At 42.9% G+C, this 27336-nt stretch overlaps 1 protein-coding gene across 1 annotated transcript in view; it reads left to right on the top strand.

Moving 5' to 3' along the window:
• COL6A3 (collagen type VI alpha 3 chain) overlaps positions 1-27336 on the top strand; it is a 237613-nt gene that overhangs the window by 169441 nt on the left and 40836 nt on the right. Inside the window, exons 39-43 of the mRNA XM_086956302.1 lie at positions 27-725; positions 2337-2439; positions 19633-19676; positions 21182-21445; positions 22238-22318. Coding sequence (XP_086812428.1) covers positions 27-725; positions 2337-2439; positions 19633-19676; positions 21182-21445; positions 22238-22318 — 1191 coding nt within the window. The remainder of the gene's footprint in view (positions 1-26; positions 726-2336; positions 2440-19632; positions 19677-21181; positions 21446-22237; positions 22319-27336) is intronic.

Below are 27336 nucleotides of genomic sequence, written 5' to 3'. Positions count from 1 at the left end.
CTAAACAATATCATTTTCTTTTTTAGATGTTTGTGTCCCGGACAGTGTTTGTGGAAGCAGTGGTGCAGGAAGGACTTTTAGAGGTAGAAGATCAGCTGTTTCAGATGTAGACATCGATATAGCCTTTGTGCTGGACAGCTCGGAGACCACCAATCCATCTGAGTTTCTGGAAATGAAGAGGTACATTTCCCATGTGGTGGGTCAGCTGGAAATCACTTCTGATCCCAAGTCCTCCGCCCACCATGCACGAGTATCTATTCTTCAGCACGCCCCATATGAGTTTGAAAGGAATGCCAGTACCCTGCCAGTGCGAGTGGAAATGTCTCTCACTGACTATGCATCTAAAGAATCCATGCAGCATTTCATCATGAACAAAATGGTCCAACTCAACGGTGTTCGAGCTGCACGGCAAGCTATAGAGTACACACTGGACAATGTCTTTGAAGGCGTGCCCCACCCTAGGGACTTCAAGGTGATTGTGCTGATGATGACAGGAGATGTGAAAGGAAAAGAGCTTGCCCTCCTTCAAAGCACCATCATCAAAGCCAAATGCAAGGGCTTCTTCTTTGTTGTACTAGGCATTGGTAAGAAAGCCAACTTCAAGCACCTGTACAGCTTGGCGAGCGAACCCAATGACATCTTCTTCAAGAGAGTTGAGAAGGCCTCTGAACTACATGAAGACACCATGCTGCGGTTTGGACAACAGTTAGCAGGATTCATAAGCAGTAAGTTGGAGGTGTCGCAACCATTGCACAGGTGGAAAATATTCAGTGACTTAGTGAGGCTCAAGATAAAATGGGAAGTTAGAGGTGTGATAGAAAAAAGACTGTAGCAAAGATTTCCTGAGATTGTATGCAAAGCAGCGCAGCATAAACAGCAAAGTCCCATATCTACAAATAATGGCCTGCTGCTGGTGTCATTTTCTTTTCCTGCACACAGCCTGTCTTGCACAATGCACCGCTACATGCAATGTCACAGAGAAGAATGTGCACAGTTTTGTGCAAATCCAATGCATAGAGAACCATGCAAGGGCTTTGCAGTTTACAGAGGAAATCAGCACATTTTCCTTTGTTTGCACCTGCCACCGTTAGGTGTTAGGTTTTCACCCAAAATCTAGTCATGCTAACTTAGTTGACTGGAATTTGCATTAACCTATGGGCATTTGCACTGATCCACCCGAGTAATGCCCTATTGACACAAAGGAGCATGTTCACAAGGGAAGTGGCGGAGTGAGGCGTTAGCCTTCCTGGCTTAACGCCTCACTCCGCCACTTCAGAAACCCAGGGCTGCACCATATTTCCAAGAATATGGTGCAGCCCTCCGTTTCGCCCTGCACTGGCGCTCCAGTTAGCAGCCTAGCGCCAACGCAGGCACCCTTGCACGATACTGCAGAGGAGTCTGTGTCCAGGGGAAGATTGTTAATGTACAGGAAGGTCCCCCTTACTGTACATAAACAATCTTGAAATGTCGTTTTGTAACTTCTATGTGTGCTGCTTAGCACACATAGAAGTTGCAAAACGGCTTTTTAAAAGAATGATTGTTCATGTGCCGGAAGCCGGACCTTCCTGTACATAAACAATCATTGGCCTTTTACTGTTTTCATGTGTGCTGCACAACACAGGAGAAATTAAACATTTCTCCTCGTAGCGCCAGGATAAGACCGGGTTTTCCATGGTCTTAATTCTGACACTGCCTCCTATTTACGCCTACCTTGTAAATAGGGGGCAGCGTCAGAATCAATGGGTGTTGCGGTGGAACGCCCATTGCAACACCCATTGCCCTCCCCTTCCACGCTAAGCATAGTGTGAAAGGGAGCCTTATTAACAAGGCAGAGTTAAGCCACATTAAGTGGCTTATCGCTCCCTTGTAAATAAGGCGAAGGCCTATCGCCACAGGAACGTCGTAAAAAGTGACGTTCCCATAGCGATAGGGGCTTGTAAATATTCCCCAAAGCATCTTGAAGTGGATTTGACGCTCTGAAAACTGCAGTTTTCAGTGTAAAACACCTTTTGGGCTGGAAAGTAAATCATAGTTGCTGTCTTGCAAACCACAAATCCTTAGTAAATCTCGTCCTATGTTTGCTACTGGTTGCCATTCGAAAAACGTAGGGTTAGATAGAAAATAATCCCATGCTGCAAGCTTTAGAGTCTTCCCAATAATAATGTAATAGATGTCACATTTACTACCAATGAAACAATTGTAGGGTACACCAGAATTTAGAACAAGTACCTGCTGCCTCAAGGAATCTTCTAGGTCCAAGCAGAATGTTTCAGAACAGAGGCAGTCATGTTACATTTTGTGATACATGTTCATGTAAGGCATGTTTTCTGTTGTAGGTGAGAATGCCTTCCACCTATCTCCAGAGATCAGCAGACATTGTGATTGGTTCCAATCTGACCAACCCGAAAAATCACCCTTTCAACATGCTTCAAAACAGACGTAAGTAACTAATGTGCCCAATCATTGCAGTACATGCATGCCCATCCCTTCAGGTGCAAATATGTCTGGCTAATACAAATGTTAAATGTACTCAAACACATCTGTACAAACTCAAGAAGTCATTGATGGTGGAATTCTTAGAGTTCAGCTCACGATGCAGGCGTTTGAAATATCAGGCATCTGACTTTGATGGTATTCAAAAGAATCCAAACAATACTCCAGGAAATTAGCTACTATCACAGGGTTCTAGGAGTATACTTATTCACAAGATTTTCACATGTTACTTTAACTAGGTTAAAAATCCAAATTATGCAGAAATGTGTATTTTCACTTATTACTTTATTTTGCTTTCTTTGTGTAGAAACACCTTCTCCTTCCTTCACTTTCATACACTGACTTCACAATTACTCCTACCTATCACAGGATTGAATCTGCTTGTGGCTCAGTATGGGATACTATTGTAGAATGTTTCTGGATGCGCACAAACTTAGGGGCATATTTACAAGCCCCAATCACCACCACAACGTCACTTTTCAGGACGTTGTGGTGGCAATAGGGGCTTCGCCGTATTTACAAGGCAGCGTTAAGCCAATTAACGTGACTTAACGCTGTCTTGTAAATAAGGCACCCTTTCACGCTATTCATAGCGTTAAAGGGGAGGGCACTGTAGGTTGCTATGGGCGTTCCACTGCAACACCCATTGCTTTTGACTCTGCCCCATATTTACAAGGGTGGCTTTAATATGGGGCACCGCCAAAATTAAGACCAGGTTAAACCTGGTCTTACCCTGGCAAAACGAGGAGGAATTTTTAATTTCTCCTCGTTTTTGCTGTTTCCATGTGTGCTGCGTTGTGCAGCACACATGGAAACAGCAAAACGCAAATGATTGATTATGTGCAGGAAGATGTTCTTTCCTGCACATTAACAGTCATTTTAAAAAATAAAATGTTGCAACTTCTATGTGGCTGCAATGAGCAGCACATATAGAATTTACAAAACACCATTTGAAGATTATTTATGTGCAGGAAGGGACATCTTTCTGCACATAAACAATCTTCCCCTGCAACTCTGGTGCCTGCTTTGGTGCTCGGCAGCCAAATTTAGCGCCATCGCAGGGGGAAACGCAGGGCTGCACAATATTCTTGTAAATATAGTGCAGCCCTCCGTTTCTAAAGTGATGGAGTGTGTCGTTAGCCTTCTTGGCTTAATGAAATGCTTCTTTACTTTACCAGTAAATATGCCCCTTAGTTTTGTCAGTGCTCATGGTATGTTGCAGCCTTGATTCCTGCACTCAAATGTATGAGGGTGGACTATCTAGCATAATATCTGATTTTCCATCATTGTGTTTGTAATTTACAATCATAAAATGGCAACATTTCTGATTCTTTGAAACTGGGTATGTTACTTACACAAACAGGCTATTGTGCACAAAAATATTTGTGAGTTGGGCTGATAGTGAGGAATGCCATGTATGTGTTTGTAGCATGTTTGACCGTAGATACACATGCTCTGCCTATTCTTTCCATCTAATGTTTTATTTTTTATTTTATTTTACTGGCTTGTATAGCGCTGGTCTCGACTCCCTAGGGAGCATCTCCGCGCTTTTGACGTCTGACACATTTGGAACGGGAGCACGTATGCTGTCTATTGGCTGAAGAGGAAGGTTTTTAGCATTTTCCTAAATGGAAGATATTCTGTGCAAAGCCTTAAGGTGATGGGAAGGCTATTCCAAAGAGACGGTCCAGCTATAGAGAGAGCTTTGCTGCCCTGCCTTGCCTTTCTTGCTCTGGGCACTACTAGAAGGCCTTGTTCGCTAGAACGAAGTGGGCGTGGGGGTTTGTAAGGGACAAATTTGGTGGCCAGGTATATCGGGCCCATACCGTTGAGACTCTTGTGTATGGTACAGCCTACCTTGAATTTAGCCCTTTGTCTGATAGGCAGCCAATGAAGCTTTTCTAGAAGGGGTTTGGAAGGTGAGCGGGGGGGTGCGTTTAAGACCAGACGGGCAGCCGTGTTCTGGACCACCTGTAGTCTTGCCATGACTCCCTCATTGGCAGCCAGAAACAGGGCGTTGCAGTAGTCTAAACGACTCATGACTAATGCCTGTACCAAAGTTCTTCTGCTGTCGTCTGGCAGGAGGGGGAAGATCTTACGTAGCATACCGATTACGTGGAAGCAGGATCCCACCACCTGGTTGGCATGTTGCTTGAGGGAGAGTTCCTGGTCCAGCCGGACCCCCAGATTTTTTACAGATGGTTTAGGCTCCGGTACTGGGCCAAGGTCTTGTGGCCACCAGTCCGGAGACCAAAGTTGTCTTGCCCCCCCAAACAACATGACTTCAGTCTTTCCAACATTGCATTGCAAGTAGTTGGAAGACATCCAGTGTGCTACCGCTTTCATTCCGAGGGAGAAGGAGTTCCTAACTTCGGGTGTCAAGGTTTTGAAGGGAAAGAGGAGTTGAGTGTCATCCGCATAGGATATTGGAACAAATCCATATGCTCTCAAGATGTTTGCCAGGGGTGCCACATATATGTTGAAGAGAGTTGGGCTCAAACATGAGCCCTGTGGCACCCCTTTAGTGATCTCAACTTCCTCTGACCGAAAATTGCCCATGGTTACTTGTTGGGTCCGATTAGTTAGGAAACTTCTTACCCATTCGAGGGCATCCTCCTTTAGGCCGATGTTCTCCAGCCTGGACATGAGAATAGAGTGAGATACGGTGTCAAACGCCGCAGACAGATCTAATAGCACCAGGATGACGGAAAACCCCCCATCCTGGTACATACGCAGATCGTCTGCGACTGACATAAGAGCGGTCTCTGTACTGTGCCTGGGCCTGAAGCCCGACTGTGATGGATCCAGCACTCCTACCGACTCAATGTATCTTGACAGATGTTTATTCACATGTTTCTCTGTGATTTTGCCCAAGAAGGGGAGTAGGGATATTGGTCTCAGATTGTTAAGCTCACTCCAGGGAATGGTGGTATTCTTCCTGAGAGGTTTGACCAGTGCCTTTTTCCATCCAAGTGGGACCTGCCCCGTGGTAAGTGAGAGATTTATTAGTCCCTGGATGGTGGGTCCTAGGGCTTTAGCTAGAGTGGGCATGATACGTGCTGGAATGATGTCTGAGGGGGAGCCACTCTTTATCTGCGACATGAGTGCTTGTACCTCCTCAATCTGGATAGGGGGAAATGCAGAAAGGGAGTTTTCAGGAAGGAGGGGACGAACCGAGTTAGTTGTGAGGTCATTAGTAGCACTGTATGGCAAGTTGGAAAGAAGGATTTTGGCATATATGGCGTCGATTTTATTTGTAAAGAAGTGGGAGATACTGTCGCACAGATGTTGCGACGCCACTTCTGGACTTTCACAAACAGTGGGTTTAGTGAAGGTCAGTAATATCTGATACAAGGTCTTGGAGTTATTGCCAGCCGCCAGAAGCTGTGAGGCTATGTGGCTTTTTCGTGCTGATCTAATCTCCTTGTGATATGCTTTCAAAGACTCTTTGTAGGTGTGTTTATCATTGTCTAGGCGGGAGATCCTCCATTTCTTTTCTAACCTCCGTGTGGCCTGTTTGGATAGTCTGAGATTTTCTGAGAACCATATCTCTTGTTTAGGGGCGGGTTTAGGTTTAAAAATTCTTAATGGGATAGTCTTGTCAATTGTATATGACAGCATTTCTTCGTATTCATGTAAGACTTTGTCTATATTGTCATTCCTGCTCATAGTCGGCTTTCCAAATATTTTACAGAACATTTCATGGGTTAATCTGTGCCAGGGTCTTCTTTTACAGGGTAGGGTGTGGGGTTTTTTGGCGTGAGGGGTGGGAAGGGGGGTACAGAATTCCAGAACATAATGATCTGTCCAGTCTACATGGTAGGGGAGGGAGCATTCGATAGATAAGGAATTAGTAAAAATAAGGTCCAGGGTATGGCCCGCCATGTGGGTAGGCCCGACGTTGACCTGCTTTAAGCCCAAAGAGCCTAAATCACTAATAAAGGTGATGACTTCGGAGTTGTTCTCGACCTCACTATGAATGTTGAAGTCTCCTAAAAGGAGAAAGTCTGAGGTATCGCTTACATGAGGTGCCAGAGCTTCCATTAATGTCATGGAGATGTTTTTACATGGGCCTGGGGGTCTGTATACTAAAGCTCCTTTCCTGCTAGCTTTAGTGGAATAGTTAAGATTAAAAATCATAAGTTCAAGTTCAGGGGTGCACATTTCCTCCAGAATTTTCACATTGATTTCCTCCTTGTGTACTATCGCTATCCCACCACCAATTTTCAATGGCCGATCCATCCTGGCTATTTTATAGCCTATAGGGATCCCCAATGTTATAACGGGTGTTAGGTGGGGTTTGAGCCAGGTCTCCGTCAGGAAGCATAGGTCCGGCTCCTTACTGGAGATCAGATCCCATACTTCGACGGCATGCTTTGATAGTGATCTGATATTGCAGAGCATGTTTTTGTTGGTGAGGGCGATTTTACTGGTGGTCTTAGTCTTAATATGAGTGGGATTGTCAGACAGAAACTTAGTTTCTGGTTGGTTTATGTGAAGGCGAGGTTTGGAGGTAGGAGCCATGCTCAAGTGGGTTTCAAATTGAGTTCTGCAATGGCAACAGGAGAATGGGCCCTCGATATTGTCCTTCATCCTGTTAGGACAGGTATTGGGGGAATTATGTAGTATATTCATTAGTACCTGTGGGGAGTAGCTTAGTCGGTGTGCTCGATGATCCGCCATAGTGACCGGCCCCGGCCACGTCCTGTCGCGGACGGGCGCAGACGGGCAGCTCTTTGGCGGGTCTTCGGCGGGGCTGCGCGCGATCGCTGCGCGCCCGTGGTACTGCGAGGGCTAAATAGCCCTGAGGAAGTGGTTCACTAGAGCGCTAACCGCTCTTCGTGCCGGCCGACCGGAAGTGCCTGCAGGTCCCCACGAGATTTGTCAGGGAGGCAGCTCCGGTCTTCAGTCAGTGGTGGCGTGTGGTGCAGGGGGTAATGAATTTTAAAAAACAGCAATTCAAAATGCACAATATCACAGCTATATTACATTTCAATTTTAAAAGCGCTAGCAATTATTTCTATATCTCGATCTCTCTTACTGGCCAGGTTAGGTCAAAACGCCAAGCAGGTTAGAGACACTGCCACTGTCTCCTTCCCACAGCGAAATGCTCCCCTGCTCCGCCTAAATAGCCCTGAGGAAGTGGTTCACTAGAGCGCTAACCGCTCTTCGTGCCGGCCGACCGGAAGTGCCTGCAGGTCCCCACGAGATTTGTCAGGGAGGCAGCTCCGGTCTTCAGTCAGTGGTGGCGTGTGGTGCAGGGGGTAATGAATTTTAAAAAACAGCAATTCAAAATGCACAATATCACAGCTATATTACATTTCAATTTTAAAAGCGCTAGCAATTATTTCTATATCTCGATCTCTCTTACTGGCCAGGTTAGGTCAAAACGCCAAGCAGGTTAGAGACACTGCCACTGTCTCCTTCCCACAGCGAAATGCTCCCCTGCTCCGCCTAAATAGCCCTGAGGAAGTGGTTCACTAGAGCGCTAACCGCTCTTCGTGCCGGCCGACCGGAAGTGCCTGCAGGTCCCCACGAGATTTGTCAGGGAGGCAGCTCCGGTCTTCAGTCAGTGGTGGCGTGTGGTGCAGGGGGTAATGAATTTTAAAAAACAGCAATTCAAAATGCACAATATCACAGCTATATTACATTTCAATTTTAAAAGCGCTAGCAATTATTTCTATATCTCGATCTCTCTTACTGGCCAGGTTAGGTCAAAACGCCAAGCAGGTTAGAGACACTGCCACTGTCTCCTTGTGCTCAACCGTATGCAAATTAATTTTCTGCAAAGTCTTTTGAGTCACGAGGTACAGTGACTTCAACCTTAGTTGGCAATACGCATGGGCATCAGCTCAATTGTTAGAAACCTTTTTTCCTACAATCGGGTTTGGACTTGTACCGATTGGGCTCAGTTTTCAGCACCTAGTTGAGCCTCCACTGGCCTCTAGTTGACGCCCTCTGTAGGGGCCTCGTCCCCTTCTGACCCTTGTCTCTGGTGCCTCCTCATCAAGTAAGCCAGGTCAGTGATGGAAAGGATACCCTTCCAATACTGGATCTAGTGTCACTCCAAGTACCCCTGGACTGAGCACCATCAAGTCTGTAACCTCTGCCTCTTGCCCAAACACAGCAAGACTATGTGCCAGACCTTCCTTACCTTTCAGTTGAAGAAGACTCTTTAATACTGACATGAAAAGAGGTAGACCCTTCCCATCACAGGATGCAGAGGAAAGATGAAGACGACGACACGAAATCTTCAGGGAACATGACGTCAAGTTGGAGGAAGAATCTGGCTATTCTGGGACCTAGTTGCTGCAGTCCAGCTCAAAGGCAAACTTGCTCTGCAAATCCAAAAGAGAGCACCAACTAGATCCATTGGCTCCATGACCCACCAAGATGTTGAGCATGAGTGTAGTAATTACCCAGGCCTAACCCATGGTCGTACAACTTCCCTATAGCCAGGCAGGGCACCTCCACAGTCGGGGTAGAGTATCATGCCCGACACATAAACTGCTAGTATGCAACTGCTTCCAAGCCAAGGTCGACACCTATACAAACCATCAAAGCCAATAATGCTCCCTTCTTGAGACACCAAGGCCCCACTGAAGCTACCACAGCCTACCTTGGAGCTGACAGACTCTTTGGCATTGAAGATCATGCCAAAAACAAACGCCTAAATCAACATTAGCACCAACACGAAGCCCCACTTCGTCATTAAATCTGTCATATATGCCAGAAGCTGCAGCATTGAGGACACCAATAAAGCCAAACAGCCAGTCGGCAGAAAAAGTACTAGGATGGGTGGATCCGGTGACTAAGAGCAGCCCATTCTCTGGCACTTATAGGAGGAACTCTCGCCAGACGTGCCTCTTTATTCTCCTGCAAACTGGGATAATTTCCACCAAGCTCCCAACAAAACTTCAAGACACATTTCCCAAAGAAAAGGAAATTTTCCTTTGAGGAGCTAATTGCCTTGAAATCAATGCCTCCCCCAAGGTTTAAGAAACATAAGCAGATTAACTGGAAAAGTAGTGTTCCTATCAAAAGAAATAGAGGGGGGAACAAAACACAAGGAGATGATGGATGGAGCACTGAAACATTTTAGACACTCACCCACAGTTACAGATCGGAGTTGAATCCATCATTGTTCCTTAGCTCACTTTGCCACCCTAGTTGAGACCCAGCCATATGCAAATCAGTCTTGGCCCTGTTCCTCATGGGAACAGTCCAGCCAGAACTGTCAAGCCAGGTCTTCCCTGGACTGGAAACTACCCTCCTGGGACTGATTTTGGTGGACAACCCTAAGAAGGGGAATCCTAATAACTATTCTTGTTGTCTTTACATACCCTAGGGTGTCCTAAAAGTGTGGATATTGTGTAGATAGAAGTGAGGAAAATGAGATAAAACTCTCTGGGAGATCCCGAAACACCAAAGAATGGTTGGGGCTAATGTGGGGGTGCTAAGGGAAGGTGGTAAACCTACGCCACAACTGTACCATTATGTGTAGTGTAGGTATTCCCTGGAGAAAAAATACCTGGTACAAGGATAAACATGATAATTTTTCATCCTTGCACCATTTGTTTCTCCATTAGGGCACAGGTGTTGGGTAGGTTTACCACCTTCCTTGTTTGGTCCTGAAGAAGCACTGTGGCTTCGTTCTGGACCGCTGGGTGTGAAATATGTTGAACTGTCCACACTACACCTACAGATTTGAAGCTACTTGGGCACATTACGCCCCCAAAGTAGCCCCAACCATTCTTTGGTTTTTTGATCCTGCCAGGAGAACCATTGCATTAAAATACTTTTCCTGTGTTATCTTATTTTTCCTCACTTCTACATACACAAACACCCCACACTTTTAGGATGCTCTCATACTTACACCCTTCACCATACAGCATAACCAAGAAACAGCATAACCAAGGGTACAGAGCAGGAATATCGTCGTAAAAATATCGACTAACCTAAATATCGCTGCAAAAATATCTACAGGAAGAAATATCAATGACAAAAATATCGTCTGACCAGAATATCGACAGACAGGTAAGTAATATCGTTAACATTAATATAGTTGTAATAAATATCGTTTACAAAAACATTGTTTACAATAATATCGTTTTTTAAATAATTATAAGTAATGTAGTGTTTTTAATGAATATTTGTAGTCAAAGTAGTATTTTTAGTAGTATATTATTATTTAATAATGTATTTTCAGTTGAATTTAGTATTAATAGTTCTGTAGCGGGTTGTGGGTTTATAGGGGAGTAGGGTGGGAAGTAATTTAAATATAATGAAATAATACATTAATTAATGTTTTAAATGAATATAAATAGTGTAATAAATAATAGTTAATTAATTTCAATTAGTTAATTGAATAATAATTATGTAATTAATTATGTTAATTTTTAAATTAATTTTAGGTGTGTGTACAGGATTTTTTTTGTGAAAATGTTTTTGGGTAAAGGGGTATTTTTAGGGTTCAGGGTCAGTTTTCATTTTTTGGGTAAAGGGGTATTTTTAGGGTTCAGGGTCAGTTTTCAGTTTTTGGGTAAAGGGGTATTTTTAGGGTTCAGGGTCAGTTTTCAGTTTTTGGGTAAAGGGGTATTTTTAGGGTTCAGGGTCAGATTTCAGTTTTTGGGTAAAGGGGTATTTTTAGGGTTCAGGGTCAGTTTTCAGTTTTTGGGTAAATGGGTATTTTTAGGGTTCAGGGTCAGTTTTCAGTTCTTGGGTAAAGGGGTATTTTTAGGGTTCAGGGTCAGTTTTGGGTTTTTGGGTAAAGGGGTATTTTAATGATATGTATGTATTATTGTTGTTATATAAAGTAATGTGTAAAATCAATTTATATGTCCACATTTATTAAGTTTATAATTAAAAAGTGTAGTAAATTTTTTTGAAATAGTTAAAAAATAAAAGTAATGTAATGTATTTTGTTAATAGTACTTATATTTATTTATTATTTAATGTAATTTTAATTATTTTAAAAAGTCGATATTTTTTACATCTATATTAATTACAACGATATTTTGGAGTCGATATTTATGTACTTACCTGTTTAAGTATAGGGTGTCGATATTTTTGTAAACGATATTTTTACAACGATATTTATGTCAGCTATATTTTTGTAATCGATATTTTAACACCCTACCTAACCAAGAAAAGATCTCCACTAAAGCTTCCTTTTTGGGGCCCGTCGGGTATTGCAAAGCTGGCCATACGAGGAGAAATGCCCAATGATGAAGCATGTCCAATGGGTGGAAGGAGGGAGGTAGAGGCTAGATCAGTAAAATACCCTTACCCTAAGGTGGAGACTGAGTGTCTCCCAATTTGGGAAAACGGGACCTCACACACCAGGTTGGGTGTCATGCTTCATCATAGGGCATGCTCCTCGTCAAGCCAGCTCTGCAATGTCTGACGGGCACCCTATGAGGGGCTCTTTGTCGGAGATATTTTTCCCAAGCCATTAGTTCTGGTGCAGGTGTGGGGCCTCATGATGTTGATGCGGATAGGATACATGAAGGAATGGTGTGGGAAGAGATAAAATGGGGCGCAATGGTGCTACAAAATCGTTTCAATCTGCATACATACTGGTCCCAATAAAAAACAGCAATGGTGTCACCGCTGATATGATGGTCAGAGGTGGCTACAAGTTAGGGGTCAACATGTTTCTCGCCTTGTGTGTCAGGGATCACGTCCCAATTCGTCAGGACCAAAGGATGTAACTACACTATCTACACAGTGGTTGGTAAGTGGTTCTCTCAGGGGTGAATCAAGCCTCAGAAACCTACCATTGAGGTACCTTTTTATGAGATGTATCTATGGGAAGGGCAGTTGACAGTATCTAAGGGAACCCTATGATGCTCCCTATGATCCAGAACCCAGGGATGACCTGTGTGATGACTATGATGTCTAGACCCCAAGCTACAAAGACCATTATCTGTGCCCAGCTGAACCTTCCCCACCTAATGACACCACCTCGTACCACAAAGGTACAGGTGGTGGCTACTTTCCATAATGAAGGCTGATGAATTCCTGGTGGAAACGCTCTCAAAAACACAGTGTACCCTACAGTTCCTCCCCATTCTCAAGGGGATGCCCAAGTCAGCACCTGATACCTTCAAAGAGTCTGTCAAGGCTAGAGTCATCACACCAAGGGTTGATAAAAATATAAACCCTCATACAATGGCCTACCTTATGTCCACAGCAGCATTCCTATTAGTATGAGGGATAGAGGTGCACTGCCTGTTTCTCATATTTTGTCAAAGACCGATATACTACATTTTTTTTCTCTATAGGTGCATCACCACTGCACGTGTTGACAGCACGTGCAGTCGTAAACCGGAAGTCAAACAAGAGCCAGGTCCTCAGCTGGGTTTATTTAATCAGCATTATATGCATGAATATTGCAAAAATTGTATTTAGTATAATTTATAACATTTTGTTCTTTGTGAACAGTGCTCACCACATTCAGGCCCTGGATCCTGTTTGACTTCCACAGCAGCATTACGCCAGACTCCATCATGGGCCACATGACACAGACAGGTGCAAACACTCAAGATTACAGGGGATGCATCACCTCTTGATAAGGAAAGTAACAACATCGATGTTACAGTCAAAAGAGTGGCACTACAAATGGCCACACGGTGGCGGATTGGAAACTCTGTTTACCCACTTTCCTGATTCAAAAAGATGCGTTGGGATGTGATGGAGGAACTCCTTCCACACCACCTTGACCAAAATAGACAGTGTGAGCATGAGCTGGTTGCCGTAGCCAAAACTATCTGAAATTCCACCACTTGCTACGTGTTCAGGAGCTGTTTTCCAAATGCAAAACTATCTCAAACACCACATTTGCTGCGTTCTTGACCAGCCAACAGAGTGGCCGGGGGTGTTAACACCAGGATCCTGATCACCCGTCATGCCTGGCACAATGACTTCTGGGTTTAAGCCAGAAGTCCAATAACATTGGCTAAACCTGCCCTTTGATGGAGAATATATATTCAGACAACAAGCCGATCAGATGCTTGAAAAGCTGAAAAAGTACCTGACACTGATAAGGCAATGGGTGTCATTCAACCACATATTCCTCGGGCCCCTATTGCAGGTCAAAGTTTATGGGGGGCAACGAAACCACTTCCCCAGACTCTCCTGCCACCTACCACCTGCAGTAGCAGCACTGCCAACAGTAGCCAGCAGGTGGATATTCATGGGTGGGGTTACAGAAGTAACAACATCAGTGGAAGGGCCAAAGGAGGTGTGGCAAAAGGAACCATCTCCACCAAGTAGTGACTCCCTTACACTTCCCCCTGATCACACTACGCCTGTAAGGGTAAGACTACAGGGGCTTATTCCATGTTGGGAAGAGATCACCTCTGACCAATGAGTCTCACTTTCATTCAACATGGTTATTGCCTGGAGTGTACTGAAATCCCACCAAACATACCTTCCCTGCACTTCCACCCAATCCACAGAACACCTGCACCTTCTTCAAAAAGAGGTTCACTTGCTTATCTTCGAGAGCAATCGAAGCAGTACTATTGCATCATTGTGGCAAAGTGATGTACTTCTTGTACTTTCTGATCCACAAGAAAGACAGGTCTCTAGGGCCAATACTGGACCTCAGGCCCCACAACAGGTACATCCTCTCAGAATGTTTCCATATAGTCACTCTGCAGAATGTCATTACTTGGCTGCAGCAAATCAACTTAATGACAGCTCTCAATCTGAAAGACACCTAATTTGATCTACTATTTGGATGGGAAGTCTTCTGCATGGCTCTGGAGAGCTTTCTTCCCTCGTCTATGTTGGTCTCCTGGCAAGTCACTTAAAAGTACTGTAGGTTTTCTTGATCTTTACCTCAGTGAACATGACAAACACACATGTTCATTAAGAGATCGTCCTCTTTACATGGATTGAGACCTTAGAGCTTGTCTGAGGTCGACAGACTATGTATAGTGCAGCCCTCTTTTACAGAAAGTGACTACTGCCCTCTCCACCCAGGCTGTGGTAAACTGAAAGTGGCGGTAGCATTGATATATACACAGGGGTGCCTGAACCCTTTACGGGGAACTGCCTACCAGCTCCCTCCTGGTAAAGTCTGTGCAGTCTCCCTTACCTGGGTTCTTTTTACCTCTGTGGTATATGTGTATTGAGAACCAGCGTGTTCACTGGGTGAGGATGGTGAGCCATTGTGTTTAATGTGATTCAAGCAAGTATTTGTTCTGATCTATATTCCAGCTCCCTTGTGCACCTCCCTATTCTTAGTAGAAGCTTCATGGGTTGGAGTAGGCACTACATTTTGTCTCTCTTTAGTTAAGACTCCCTCATCTGCAACAACCACCTCCCTTTCTGCTGCGTGATGGCCAGGGCCTCCTGGTCTGGAGCTAATCAAAATTCCTCTCTAGGGAATACGACCGACAGATACCCCAGGCAAAGTAATGCAATGCAGCACAGCAAATAACCTTAATGCGCGGCACTGCATTAGAGGTAAAGGCCAGGAATGTGCCTATTTAAAAGCATATGACTCATTCCTGTCCGTGTCCTTATACTTTTGCTGTTTTGAAAGCCTAGTCCCAATGCAGGCACTCTTGCATGTGCCTGGGATCCTGAGAGGCAAATGCTTCTTTCTATGTGTGCTGCAAGATGCAGCACACATACAAAGAGGACGTAATGAGGAGATATAATGATATTCCCATGGCTCATTCTCAGGTTTACCAATTCTGGCAACACTCATGCAACGCCCATGGAACGCCTCCCTGGCGCAGAGTAAAGCAACGCGGTGATTTGCGCTGCGTTGCTTCACTCAAGATTTATGAAGCCACTCAGGACACGCATGGTGGTCTTGCGCGTCATCATAAATCTCTTTTTTGAATTGCGTCGCTCTTGCACCATGTCGCTTGGTGCAAGAGCAATGCAACAGGGCTTTTAAATATGCCCCAAAGAGACTGTAAAGCCCTCATAACATGAACCCATCACGTACTGATCAGACAGTGAACATGAAGAAAATATGCCCCAGGATCGGAGGGGCACCCAATATGCAAAAGATGCAGAACCTCTGATTGGTTTAGCCTGTCACTCAGGGAATGATAAAAGTCTACTCTCATTGGCCAGTAGGTTGTTCAAGGCTGTGCTCTTTTCTGACAAGGCTCCGATAGGGGGTTGCCGTGGCATCCGAGATCAAGGAGTGGGGCCCAAAGGTTGAATTCTCCTTCTGGACCAGAGGATATGGTTTGACTTTGGGAAGGTGTCTCTGTGAGGGATTACTGATCAAAGGGATTTGCCAGTGTGACAGAATGAGCTGGGCCACAGCTTTCTGGGTGGGGCACGGGAGCACAGACAGAGCTTTCTGAGACTTGTGGAGGCTTCTGTCCTTCAGAACACAAGTAGACTTCAGACAGCTGCTCAAAATAAGGAAACTTGCTGCACATCAATATTGAGGAAGAGGGGGAAGCTTGATGTTATCATTGAAGGTAAAACTGCTTCACCCCTGACCCCTCCCCTGTGCTGTGGGAGCCTGTGGAGGCTTCCAGTTAGCATCTGTAGTTGGGGGAAGGGTGTACTGCCGAAGAACTTACCATTTGAACCCTTATCTCGGCCCTAGGACTTGTACAGCCTCTAGCTTTGTCCTTGCTTGCACTATATTACTTTTTGGGGCCAGAACTCTGGCCGAGAGGCTTGTAGAGACTTCTGATTTTCATAGTGTATCTTAGTTTTATGTGTAGTATATTTTTCTTGTGTATTAAAAGTACTTTTATTTTGTAAAGTAAAGGACTGACTGGACATTGATCTTATCAGCTGGTATTACGGTGTTCATTGTATTCTGAATCTCTTACCCACCTCACCTCCTTTGATAAGCCTTGGACCTTTCGGATTCACTACCCTGAGGGAGTCATGTGCTGTAGAGCAGTACTTCGTTATCCGGTTTAGGGCCCAGGAGTACTGTGGCCCGATGACACCAGTGGTGAACAACTACAATTGATGCAACTGGGGCCCAATAACCCCTGCCTGCCCTGGTGTCCCAGGAACCCATTGTAACACATTCCCATCAATCCCACTCATCGCCGCTACCTGGGTTTTGTGGTAAATGGCCAGCATTATCAATTCAAAATGTTGCCATCTGGGGTCACCACTGCCCCCAGTGAATTCACAAAAAGCGGATGCAGCCCATTTCAGAAAGAGTGGCATTCATGTAATCCCATATGTGGACGGATAGGTTATCAGGAGCGCAAGCAAACAGCAGTGACTCCATCACAGTCAGACCACTATCTCACTCCTCAGCTGTCTCAGCTTCATGATAAATACTGTCAAGTCTCACCCTCAGCCCCTTTAGGCTCCACCTTTTTTCAGATCTATGCTCAAAACTGACACTGCCAAGACTTACCCAGGCCTGGTAAGAGTGCCGGAATTCCACCAATTGTTGCCACTTTTTCATCCGAATCATCAGTTGATGTTCAGAACTGTTATATGCCTTCTTGGAATGATGGCCTCATGCCTAGCCAAAGTTCCTTACAGCAGACTTCACATGCGTCCGATTCAGCAAGGCCTGTCAGAACAATAGTCAGAAGCAGAGGGTCACTGGAAGGATCCAATGTTGATACAGGGCACTGCCCATTGCTCTCTGTAATGGTGGAACAGCAACAGCCTATTAATGCCCTGGGCATTTAAGATCCCAGTTCCCCAGGTGACTGTCACCAAGGATGCCTCGTCCTCAGGTGGGGAGCGCAGCATCTTAAGCAGCTGACTATTCAGGACATGTGATCGCCCCAACAAAGGGGCCTCCACATCAATTATCTTTTAAGGTCTTGGCCATCCAGCTTGCCCTCAAGGCATTTTTTCATCAGGTTCAGCACGAGGCTGTTTTGGTATAAACAGACAACATGACCACCATGTATTTTCTCCAAAAGCAAGGCGACATATACTCACCATGGCACAAACCACTTCACCATTGGAAACACCAGCTGGTGAAGTACCTTCCTGGAGTGGACAACAACTTTTCAGACTTCCTCAGCAGGAAATACAAGTCCATGAGTGGGAACTCCACCCATAAGTCCTGCACCTATACTTAGGTGGTTTGGGGTTTCCAGAGATTGACTTCTTTGCCACCACCCAAAATACAAAATTTCAAAGCTTCACCTCCAGGTTCCCACACCAACAGCCCAGAGCAATGCAGTATGGATGAATTGGTCAAGGATATTTTCCTCTGCATTTACTCATCTCCCACCCCTTCTATATGTGGTTAATTAATGTAATCTATAACAGATTCATGGCCCCTCCTTTTGAACCTCTACATTTATGTCTACTACAATTTCTTTCCTTCAAAGGTGCTTTCCTTGTCACTATCACATCTCTAATATGTGTTAGCGAATTTCATACTCTGACCCTTGAAAATACTTACTTTCAGGTTCATAATTCCAGAATTGTCCTTAGAGTGAACTTCAGATTTATTCCTCGTATCCCCCTTCAACCTCAATCAAACAATTGAGTCCTCAGTTTTCTTCTCAGAGCCAGAATTTGTGGTTTAAAGGGCCCTTCACACCCTAGATGTCAAGCGTGTTTTCATGTATTACATTGATAGGACCAGGCCCTTTGGCAAAACTCAGCAACTTTTTGTTGCTTTCACCAAGCCACACAAAGGAAACGCTCTTTCAAAGGTGGGCTTAGCTAAATGGATTGTCAAATGTATCCAAACCTGCTACAGTAAGGCTAGAAGGACTTTGCCTGTCCCACGCAAAAAAAGGAGCCATTATGGCATTCCTTGGCAACATATCCATGGCTGACATCTGTAAGGCAAGTACTTGGTCTACTCCAAACACATTCACAAAACACTACTGTGTGGATATTTTAGCACGCTAACAAGCCAGAGTTGGCCAAGATGTCCTAGGAACTCTTTTTCAACATCCTCTGGCTACCCACCCCTTATGAGAGTACTGCTTTACAATGTATGCAGAGAATGTGTATCTACAGCCACACATATTGCAAACAGGATATGTTACTTATCATGTATGCCTCTGTTCGTAGTGGATATGGCTGTAGATTCACATGCGCCCACCTACCTCTCAAGAAGCCTTTGGTTGTTGCAGATATACATTATTTACTTAAACTATTTGTAATTGGCCATCACACTTTCCTGTTCGATCTTTTCACTCACCCACTGTGCGTTAAATAATCTAGCAATGGAGCTGATCCCATCCACATTGTCAAATAAAGGAGGAGTCACTATACTTCATGACTCAAAAAACGTCTTCAAAGAAAAAACAAGTTGCAAACATCTGAGCCCAACACTAGATGGTAGGATATTCAATCCATGTGAATCTACAGCACTACATGCTACAAACAGATGCTTACAGGGTAAGTAACACATTCCTTTCTCTAAATGTATTAGAAAAAAGGCTATGAGACATTGCTCAAATTGTAAAATTTGAGAACAGAATACAATATAAAGGCAAAGACATTTCTGAATTGCAATATATGTTGCCCCTTAAATTGGGCAGTCCTGAAGCCTATAATTTTGTGAATCTCACAGTTTGCTCCTACAAATTATTTTAATGCTTTAGGCCTAAAGTTCTCAAGTTTAAGACTGCAAACATGTTATTTTCGTGCAACATGGACAAACATGACAACTTCAAATCCAGAATTCTTTATTCAATCACGATTAATTTAACCATTGTACAGAGTAGATACGCGGTGTTTCAGCATAATAGACTCTGCCCTATCACTTGTGGAGAAAGTTTAAGGTTGCTATTAAACTTATGGCTCCAGGGAAACTTGAATGGAAGGGAGAATGGCCTCAATGGATCCTTATTTATGAACAGTTACTTCTCAGCAATGTAAAATGGGAGGGGGAGAGGGCTAGTATAATGGGAGCCTTGGCTGGAGACTGAGAGTAAGCCAGGTGTGAGCTGTTTGTTACTATCTGCCAGTCTCTTTGCGTCAACAAGTTGTTAGAGCTTAGAAAAGTGCACTTCCTATTAATGCTGTTTAGGATTGTACTGATAGCGTCTCTATTTCCTGCCAGTCGCTGGCTTCTTCCTTCCTGTTTTTTAACCCACCTTTTATGCTGACAACCCTGCTGCTTTTCAATATCCCCTGTTGAGAAACCTTCATGTGACACACAGTACACTAAAATGTGCAAGTTCTCTACCTTCACAGACCTGAAGCTGACATCCATGCTCCAGCTACAGACATTCCCGCTGGTATGTATTTACTAACCTTTCACTATTTGATGCAATATTGCAGAACATTTATGATTGAGTAGCATGAACAATATATGGTAGCGTCAGTAGACTGGTGCCTCAGTCATTCAGCTATTTTAGATGGTAGAATTAGGTCTTTTACTATAAGTTGCCCAATTTTCCTGTAGTCCTGTTGATTGCTGGGTAGTGCTTACCGCTCAATGAGTTAATAACCATAATCCTTGTAAAATGATCCTTCCGTTTTTCTTCATCAACAATCTGGTGATGTTCATTGCCTTTTAACATGATGCTGAGCAATCAGTGAGTTATAGTTTACTTGGATCTATAGCTAAGCCTGTTGATCGCCCAAATGGTAAAAGAAAGCCAATAATGTATGTATCCCTAGTAAATATATCTGAAGATATGTAAAATACAAAGTAGGACCAATGAGAATAATTATATTACCTGTGTTTTCTTTTTCATGATTGGCAGGCTATTTCTGCCTTTCCTGAACAGGAACAAAGTACCAGAATACCCGCCCTAAATAGGGCGGAGTGTCTAAAGTCTGTGGGGCTGTCAGGCTAATTTTTCCAACAGAACCAGTAGAAACTTAGCTGCCAGAAACATGACTATTCACCCAAGACTAAATAGAGAAATAGAGAGGGTGAACCAGCAGGGTATTCTGCATGTTTGTGGTGGGGTACTCTGTCTACCAAACTATAATAACCCAATTGTTAGTGGAATATTTGAGATCCCTGTGCTGACACACTAAATGGATAGAACTGCTAAGATCTGGCCACTGTATAAGGAGAGTTTGTTCACTTTCCAGTCTTTCTTCCAACTAGACCTTCTTTGTAGGGCTTGGGAGGACAAAACCTTACAAGAGAGGTACCCTGGCTTGCTAAATGAACAGCATAATGAAATATTGGTTCCCCAGACTTTGAACAGCCTCAAAATAAAGAGAGGCAAACACTTTTTGTTTGAATCAGCTATTCATAGATGGTGGCTGATATGGTGGGTGTTCAAGAAGCAGGAGAGGCTCAATCAATTGAAAGAATTTCATGAGCACAGTGATTTGCTCACAGAACATTCTAGAGAAAAACATTTGCTTTGGACATGGCAATTAAACTTCCACTATGCTGGTGAGAGTGCTTCAAGCATTGATGAACTATACCTAAATTGGTCAAGCCTTCCCTGGTTCTGGGAGGCAAGCAAGATAACAAATAATATATAGCCCTGCCTAAACAAAACAGGATTGTAAACACACTAGCTTCCAGGGACATATCACACACTCAAAAACTTCAACGTATCCCTTAAACATAAAAAAAGAGAGGGAGAATGGCATTTGCAATCAAAGTCGTCCCTTAGTGTTACAATACGCTTCCACTATCTGCCCCCTGCTCTAATATTTCACAGACGAAGCATTATAGAATTCACTGACTGTTGCATTGATATCTTCTATCCACAGTGTTTGTACTTCTCTATTCCTCTTCATTTAACTCTACTGTCTGGTTTCTGAACTCTAGCAAAAGAAAAGAGTGAGATCCAAGTGTCAGATGTGACTGAGAACAGCGTACGGCTCCGCTGGCTGAACCCTGAGCCTCAGCACCAATACGTCTATGACATCACTATTACTTCCGCAGAGGACCACTCCCTAGTCCTCAAGCAGAACATAAGTGGGACGGAACGCGTGATTGGGGGCCTAAGAAGTGGACACCAATATGACGTCATGATCACTGGGTACTACAAGTCACAAGCAAAGGTCACCTTCGTTGCCACCTTCAGCACACGTAAGTGGAGAACAATCTTGCCATGTTCTAGAGAAGTGTTTAAAATGCTGCACTTCCTGAATGATAAAGAAGGAAAACCAACATCAGGCAGAAAGTGAACCTTCTGTCCTCTGTAAAAAAGTTAGGAGGCAGAAACATATAAAGACAGAAGGAATTGAGTGCATTCTAAAGATATTTAGATTCATCCCTGGCTAAAACAAAGTACAAGAGGCAGTCCCATTTAACCATGAAAGACAAATGTAGCATTGCAGTATGGGTTATAATATGAGGAAAAAGAATTGAAAAACTAAGAGTAACTATGATAATAATTTGACTGCTAAAAATGATCAATATACTCAGGTTAGGATGAGAACTTAATCCAAGTCGCAGAAAAGAGGATTCAAGAAGAACCATAGAGAACCTTTCAAAGAGTATGGGTCCGTGTCACTTAGAGAATGATATCTTGTTCGCAGACATTACTTTATCCAGATCATGCATTGGTGTGTCTGTAGGCTTCAGAGAAAACAATATCCAGGTCATTCAAAACACTGCATCTATGTTCATATTCATTACTGTCGTGACTAAAACACGTTTTTTTCCCTGTCTCATTTTTCAAACTTGTCTTCTTTCCTTCCTTTCATCTTGATATGATGTTTAGTTTATCATTAAGTATCAAGGGGTGGAGTATTCCAGACATCTAAGGTTTTGTTTTTACCTCTTTGGTGGAAGCAATTCAACAATTGTTTCTTTTCTTTTGCTATTTTTTTGTGAATCGGAAGTTGGTGTGACGCATTTTTTCTGTGCTGTTTACAGAACCCTCCCCAGCCCAGTCTGTGGCATCTGCTAGCGCAAACCTCATGGTGAACACTGAGCCGCAAGAAAACCCCGAAACAGGTGAGAAAGGGTGTTGAGTATTTTATTTTCCACAGTTGGCATAACCTTCATGGGATGTAGTACTATTCTGCAAAAGTCGTATTTGAGCATCCCTCGCAAAGGTAATGCTATTCCCTCAGCATCATTGTGCCTTGCGAAATATACTAACGAAATGGCCCCACAAGAGTCAGTAACTGTGATTATAAAAGATGTAAGACAGAGGTGGCCTGTGGTTTAAATATGTATGCATGATACTCTGGGGTTTTTGTGCTAAAGGGTCTTTTATTTTGGAAATTCTTCTGACCATTCCCTTCACTCTTGCAATCTCTGTCTTCTCGAAATCCCATCAAACAAAAGGACCACTTTGGTCGGGCAAGTGTCATTTGGGATTTCTTAATAGGCACTCTATGGCAAGAGTCTAACCACTTTCATTCCACCAAGCCTTCAATAGCTGACTTTATAAATAATAGCTCAAGTTAACACCACTTTTAATGATGACTGGCTCTGTTCTCCAGCACCAAGATGCTCCTCAAGGAGAGCAATTCCCTAAAGTCCCAAGAATAACACAGGCTGCTGACGTTGAATAGAGTCATTGAAATGTACTTGCCCACGCCCAGCTCTTCCACACTTTTAGCAACACTGGCCGACCATGGAAGATCCCAATTCCAGGGCAGGCTAGATTACCACTGTTTAAAGGATTGAACAAAATATTGACATACTCCTGATTCATTTGGATTCTGGCTTTGCTAAACTAGACATTCAAGTTTAGAAGTTTAGATGCAGACTCCTACTGTTTGTAAAATAGATCAAGAGGACCAAAGCATGTACTTCAGGGCAGCATGAATACAAATAATATATGCCCATTACGTTTAGTTCAAACAATAACGTTTAATAAATGTAAGACATAAGTTGATAAGAAGAGTTTGCTACATTGGTACTGAAAGTTGACATGTGATCAAAAAAATTCAAAGAAAATAATACCTACTTGAAGATCATATACCCAAAATGCAGATATTTTGGCTCTAATGCCTTTAAATGAAAATCTATTCAAAATACTTACATTGATTGTAAAGATGCAAACTTTGGTAAGGAGTCATGAATATATCACCTGATATGGAATGTGCTAGGCTGATATCTAGATATATTACAGATGAGATTTTGCTTACTGAAGCTAAAGTAAAGAAACTGTAGGAAGCAATTGAAGTTAAACCTCGATGGCTAGGATGACACTCACCCAAAGGTGCTTCAGTATTCTTCCTTAATGTGAAGAAAGTGAAGAATCAGTTGTACGTCAGAATATTGAGCACAACAATATTGTGGTACAAACATATCTGAATCAGAATGCCAACAAAAAAATATTGTGAAGGTAAATATATATGGGTAATAAGCAATTAAAGCTAAACACAGCGGCCAAGTGGCATTCACCTAAGGATGCTTAAGTAGTATAACTGCTTTATTTAACATTGAATAATCTGAATATTGTGCACATAAATAATGTGTTAAAAAAATATCCGAGACAGAATATCAACAACAAATATTGTGACAGTAAATATGTATGGGTGCGTATAGATTTATAATTAAACACCAGATCTACATAACTTCAAGATATATAAAATGTCAAGGTAAAAATATAAGGAGTAATGTATATTAAATATATTTTTATCAATATAAACTGACCTTTACAATATGTTTATATCAAACCTTCTTGCTACAATATTTTTGTAGCACAATATTTAGGAGTCAATATTCTCGTAGTATGATGAGGAATCAGGTCCTGCGGGGTACGTAAAGGCCCGTGGGGAATTCAGGTGATATGTCTTTATGCAAGAAGCTGGCAACTAGATGCCAGTTACTTTGGGATCTTTTTTAGGACAGATGATGGAATCATTTAGACGACTATGAATCAGCATTAATTTAGAGCTAATGAGCCTGATTAGGATGTTGGGCGGACTTGTGACAGGCCTACTCCGTCTCGGTCCTGGGACCGACCTCAGGTCGGCAGTCCCGACTGCCTTATTACAATGTGACCGAACACTGTTCGGTTGCATACTCCCATTTCTCAATGGGTGCTTGTGTTACGGCCGTAACTCAAGCTCCCATTGAGAAATGGGAGGTGTTGTTCATCCTTGCACCCTGTGGCAGGCACAAGGTGCCTGCCAAGGGGTGCAGGGATTAACATGGTGACCTCTAGGCCCCCAATCGAAGGCCGCAGACACAAGGGGGCCCTGCTGGGGGACCCCATACATCCTTTCCGACATGGTTTCATTTTCAGACAGGCAGGCATAGAAACCATGTTGGAAACCGTGCATCGTAATCCCAAGGGCGGAAAGGCCCGCACTTTGGGATTATGAGCTGCCTCCGACTGGCCAACGGGCAACATGAGCCCGTTGTAAGCTAGCCAGAATGACTGGCCGGTTTACTTTCCGACAGCCAGGATGAAAATGCAGCAGTCGGAAAGTAAACCGAGCAGCCCATTACAATGCGGCCAGGAAGGCTCCGACCATCAGTCAGGGCCACATCCTAATCGGCCCCATTATGTTCTGCCAAACTAACCTGATGAGTTGCTAAAGAAGGTAACCAAAATATGTAATCATGAAACGAGGTATGTTATCTATAATGAGACTTTGCAAAAACAATGAATACAGCACCACACAGTAACGATGTGTGAATTACAAGAAATGAAAGTTAATTAGCAATAAGGCAAAGTATTTAACAGTTGGTTGGAATGCGAATATGGCCCCAGATAATAGTACAACTTTTAAATGGTATGTTGTGCTATTTTTGTGTTACGTAATACCATGTATTTGGTCCAAAGCTGTTAACACATTCAAAAAGGATTCAGAGAACAACATAAGAAAGCAATATTAAGATCAGTACTGGTTGTTACATTCACACCAAAGTCTTACCGGAAGCTATGAGTGCTCAGGGAAAGACACACAGTCTGGCGGCATGTTGCAGGACACTGCATTCAGAGTGTAAGTCGATATCCGATCAGCCTGCACTGCCCTGGTGCTTCTATGGTTGTGATAACCTTGAAGGGTCAGCAGATAAGTTAATGGTAATGTGGTATAGATGAGCCTTATAAATTACCGTTTCCGAGATGTTGGTCTGATCAAAGAATTGTGTTTGAGGGTCCCAATCCAAGATGAGGTTAACTTTTTTGGTGTGATGTCAGTTTCGGTTTGAATAATATACAAAGGAGATTTTAACCAGTAATGGATGCATTGCAATGCAACCATTCTCTTATGTTTCCTCATGTTCATTGCCAACTTGCTATTGTTTTTGTTCTTGGTCTTTGCTCCTTTGTAGTTGATTTTAATATCAGATCTTCTACTGGATTTCTTGCTTGGTTCCTCCTCTTATCTTATATCACTGAGAGCTTGGTGGTTAGCTTATCTGCTTCTGAATTACTTTACATTTTCAATCTAGACCAATAAGATTACTAAGGAGTGTTTTTCAAATGGTGTGTTTTTCCCCTCCCAACTGGGACCATCTTAAATAGACACTACACACCTTTCATATGTATATTTAAGTGAAGGGTGGCCCCGGGGTTATTGCTGGGAGGAGTTGCCCTTTCCTTTGGCAATCAATAAGCAAACTTAACAGCCCTTCTTAGCGTCCTTGATACTAATGTTACAAAACTGATTGAAAGGGTCAAACTTATTTTGCGAAAGGATCTTGAAACATTTTGACTGGCCAGAGACAGATTAGTTTAATATGATAGATGCATGGTGATGCATTCACTCTTGATAGGATGGGATCTGAGTGTGCCTGAAGAGCACATTATGGAAAGTAAGACCCAAGAAAGAAAGGAGTTCAGAAAGCCCTTCGATATATATATATAGATAGATCTGTAAAGTTGCAAATATTTTCTCCTGGGAAATTCTTGCAATTTTCACAAAATGATTACCCGTTTTTGAAAAAGTTTCTGCACACAGATTTCCACATTTAAATTCTACTTTTTCTCCCTTTTAACATGTTTGAAGTGAAAAAAATCAGCAACACACATTCTGTTTAAAAGTTGCAAGGAAATAGTTTTACATTGATGCTAAATAGCAGACACTCTCACTAAATGCACATATGAGGGCCAGAAGGATGCCAGGGCATAAATGTAGAAAAGGCAGGGGACTCTGTGAGACACAGGCACAAAAGCCATTGATCAGGATCTGCATGTGACTTTGCTCCGATAACTTTGCACGTTTGTTAATAAAACTGTTTAAAGTTTGGGGTGTTAGATATAAAAAATGATATGGGAAGGGATAAATATTTAAGATAGATGACTAAAGTCGTTACAGACACCGGAGAATTGAGTTATGAATTAGCTAAACTCAACCAACAGAAGTTGTTTCCTTTATATAAAAGGAAGCATAAAGATTATTTGATAACATTATACAGATAAATAAAGAGTTTACAGTTAATCTGTCCTGCCCTAGACTGATATGTAATATACACGGCCTTCCAAAAAGGATATGGAAGAGATTTGAATACAGTCATAGGAAAGTATTGTTTATAGTTTACATTTTTTCACTATGGAATATTATTCCTTCAGATGGGTTCTTGCAGTCATGGTTGATGCCAGGATGGGTTTGTAGTGGTCAAAGGTTCTATGTAGTAGGACCTGACTGGAATCTCCTGATATCATTGGGTGAAATAATTTCATAGTTTCGTATTACATATTATTCAAAGTTGTCCCTTGAAGATTAGAGAATTACCACAGAAAGTTAGTGTTTCCATGTGTAATTTCAAAATTCTGAATAGATTTCTGAGATAAATGTTGCCAGGTTTTACATGGTGAACATGCCCTCGGAAAACCCTGATGGTATGGTAAAACCACATGTGGAGTTACAACATACCTCAGTTTTCTTTTTCAGTCATTCACTTCTGTTACAGCTGAATCCGGAATTGTGAGAAACAATGATGGCTTACACATGCTAAAAATATCAAGGAGGACAGCCAAGGAATTTTTTCAAAGATGATATTTTGAGACAGGGACTATTGTTTTGTCTTCTACTTTTGGAATATGATCTGCAATGGGTTAA

This window comes from Lissotriton vulgaris, chromosome 2_1 (genome assembly GCF_964263255.1).
Source record: "Lissotriton vulgaris chromosome 2_1, aLisVul1.2, whole genome shotgun sequence".
Taxonomy (NCBI): domain Eukaryota; kingdom Metazoa; phylum Chordata; class Amphibia; order Caudata; family Salamandridae; genus Lissotriton; species Lissotriton vulgaris.
This window is presented reverse-complemented; position numbering and strand designations above follow the sequence as displayed.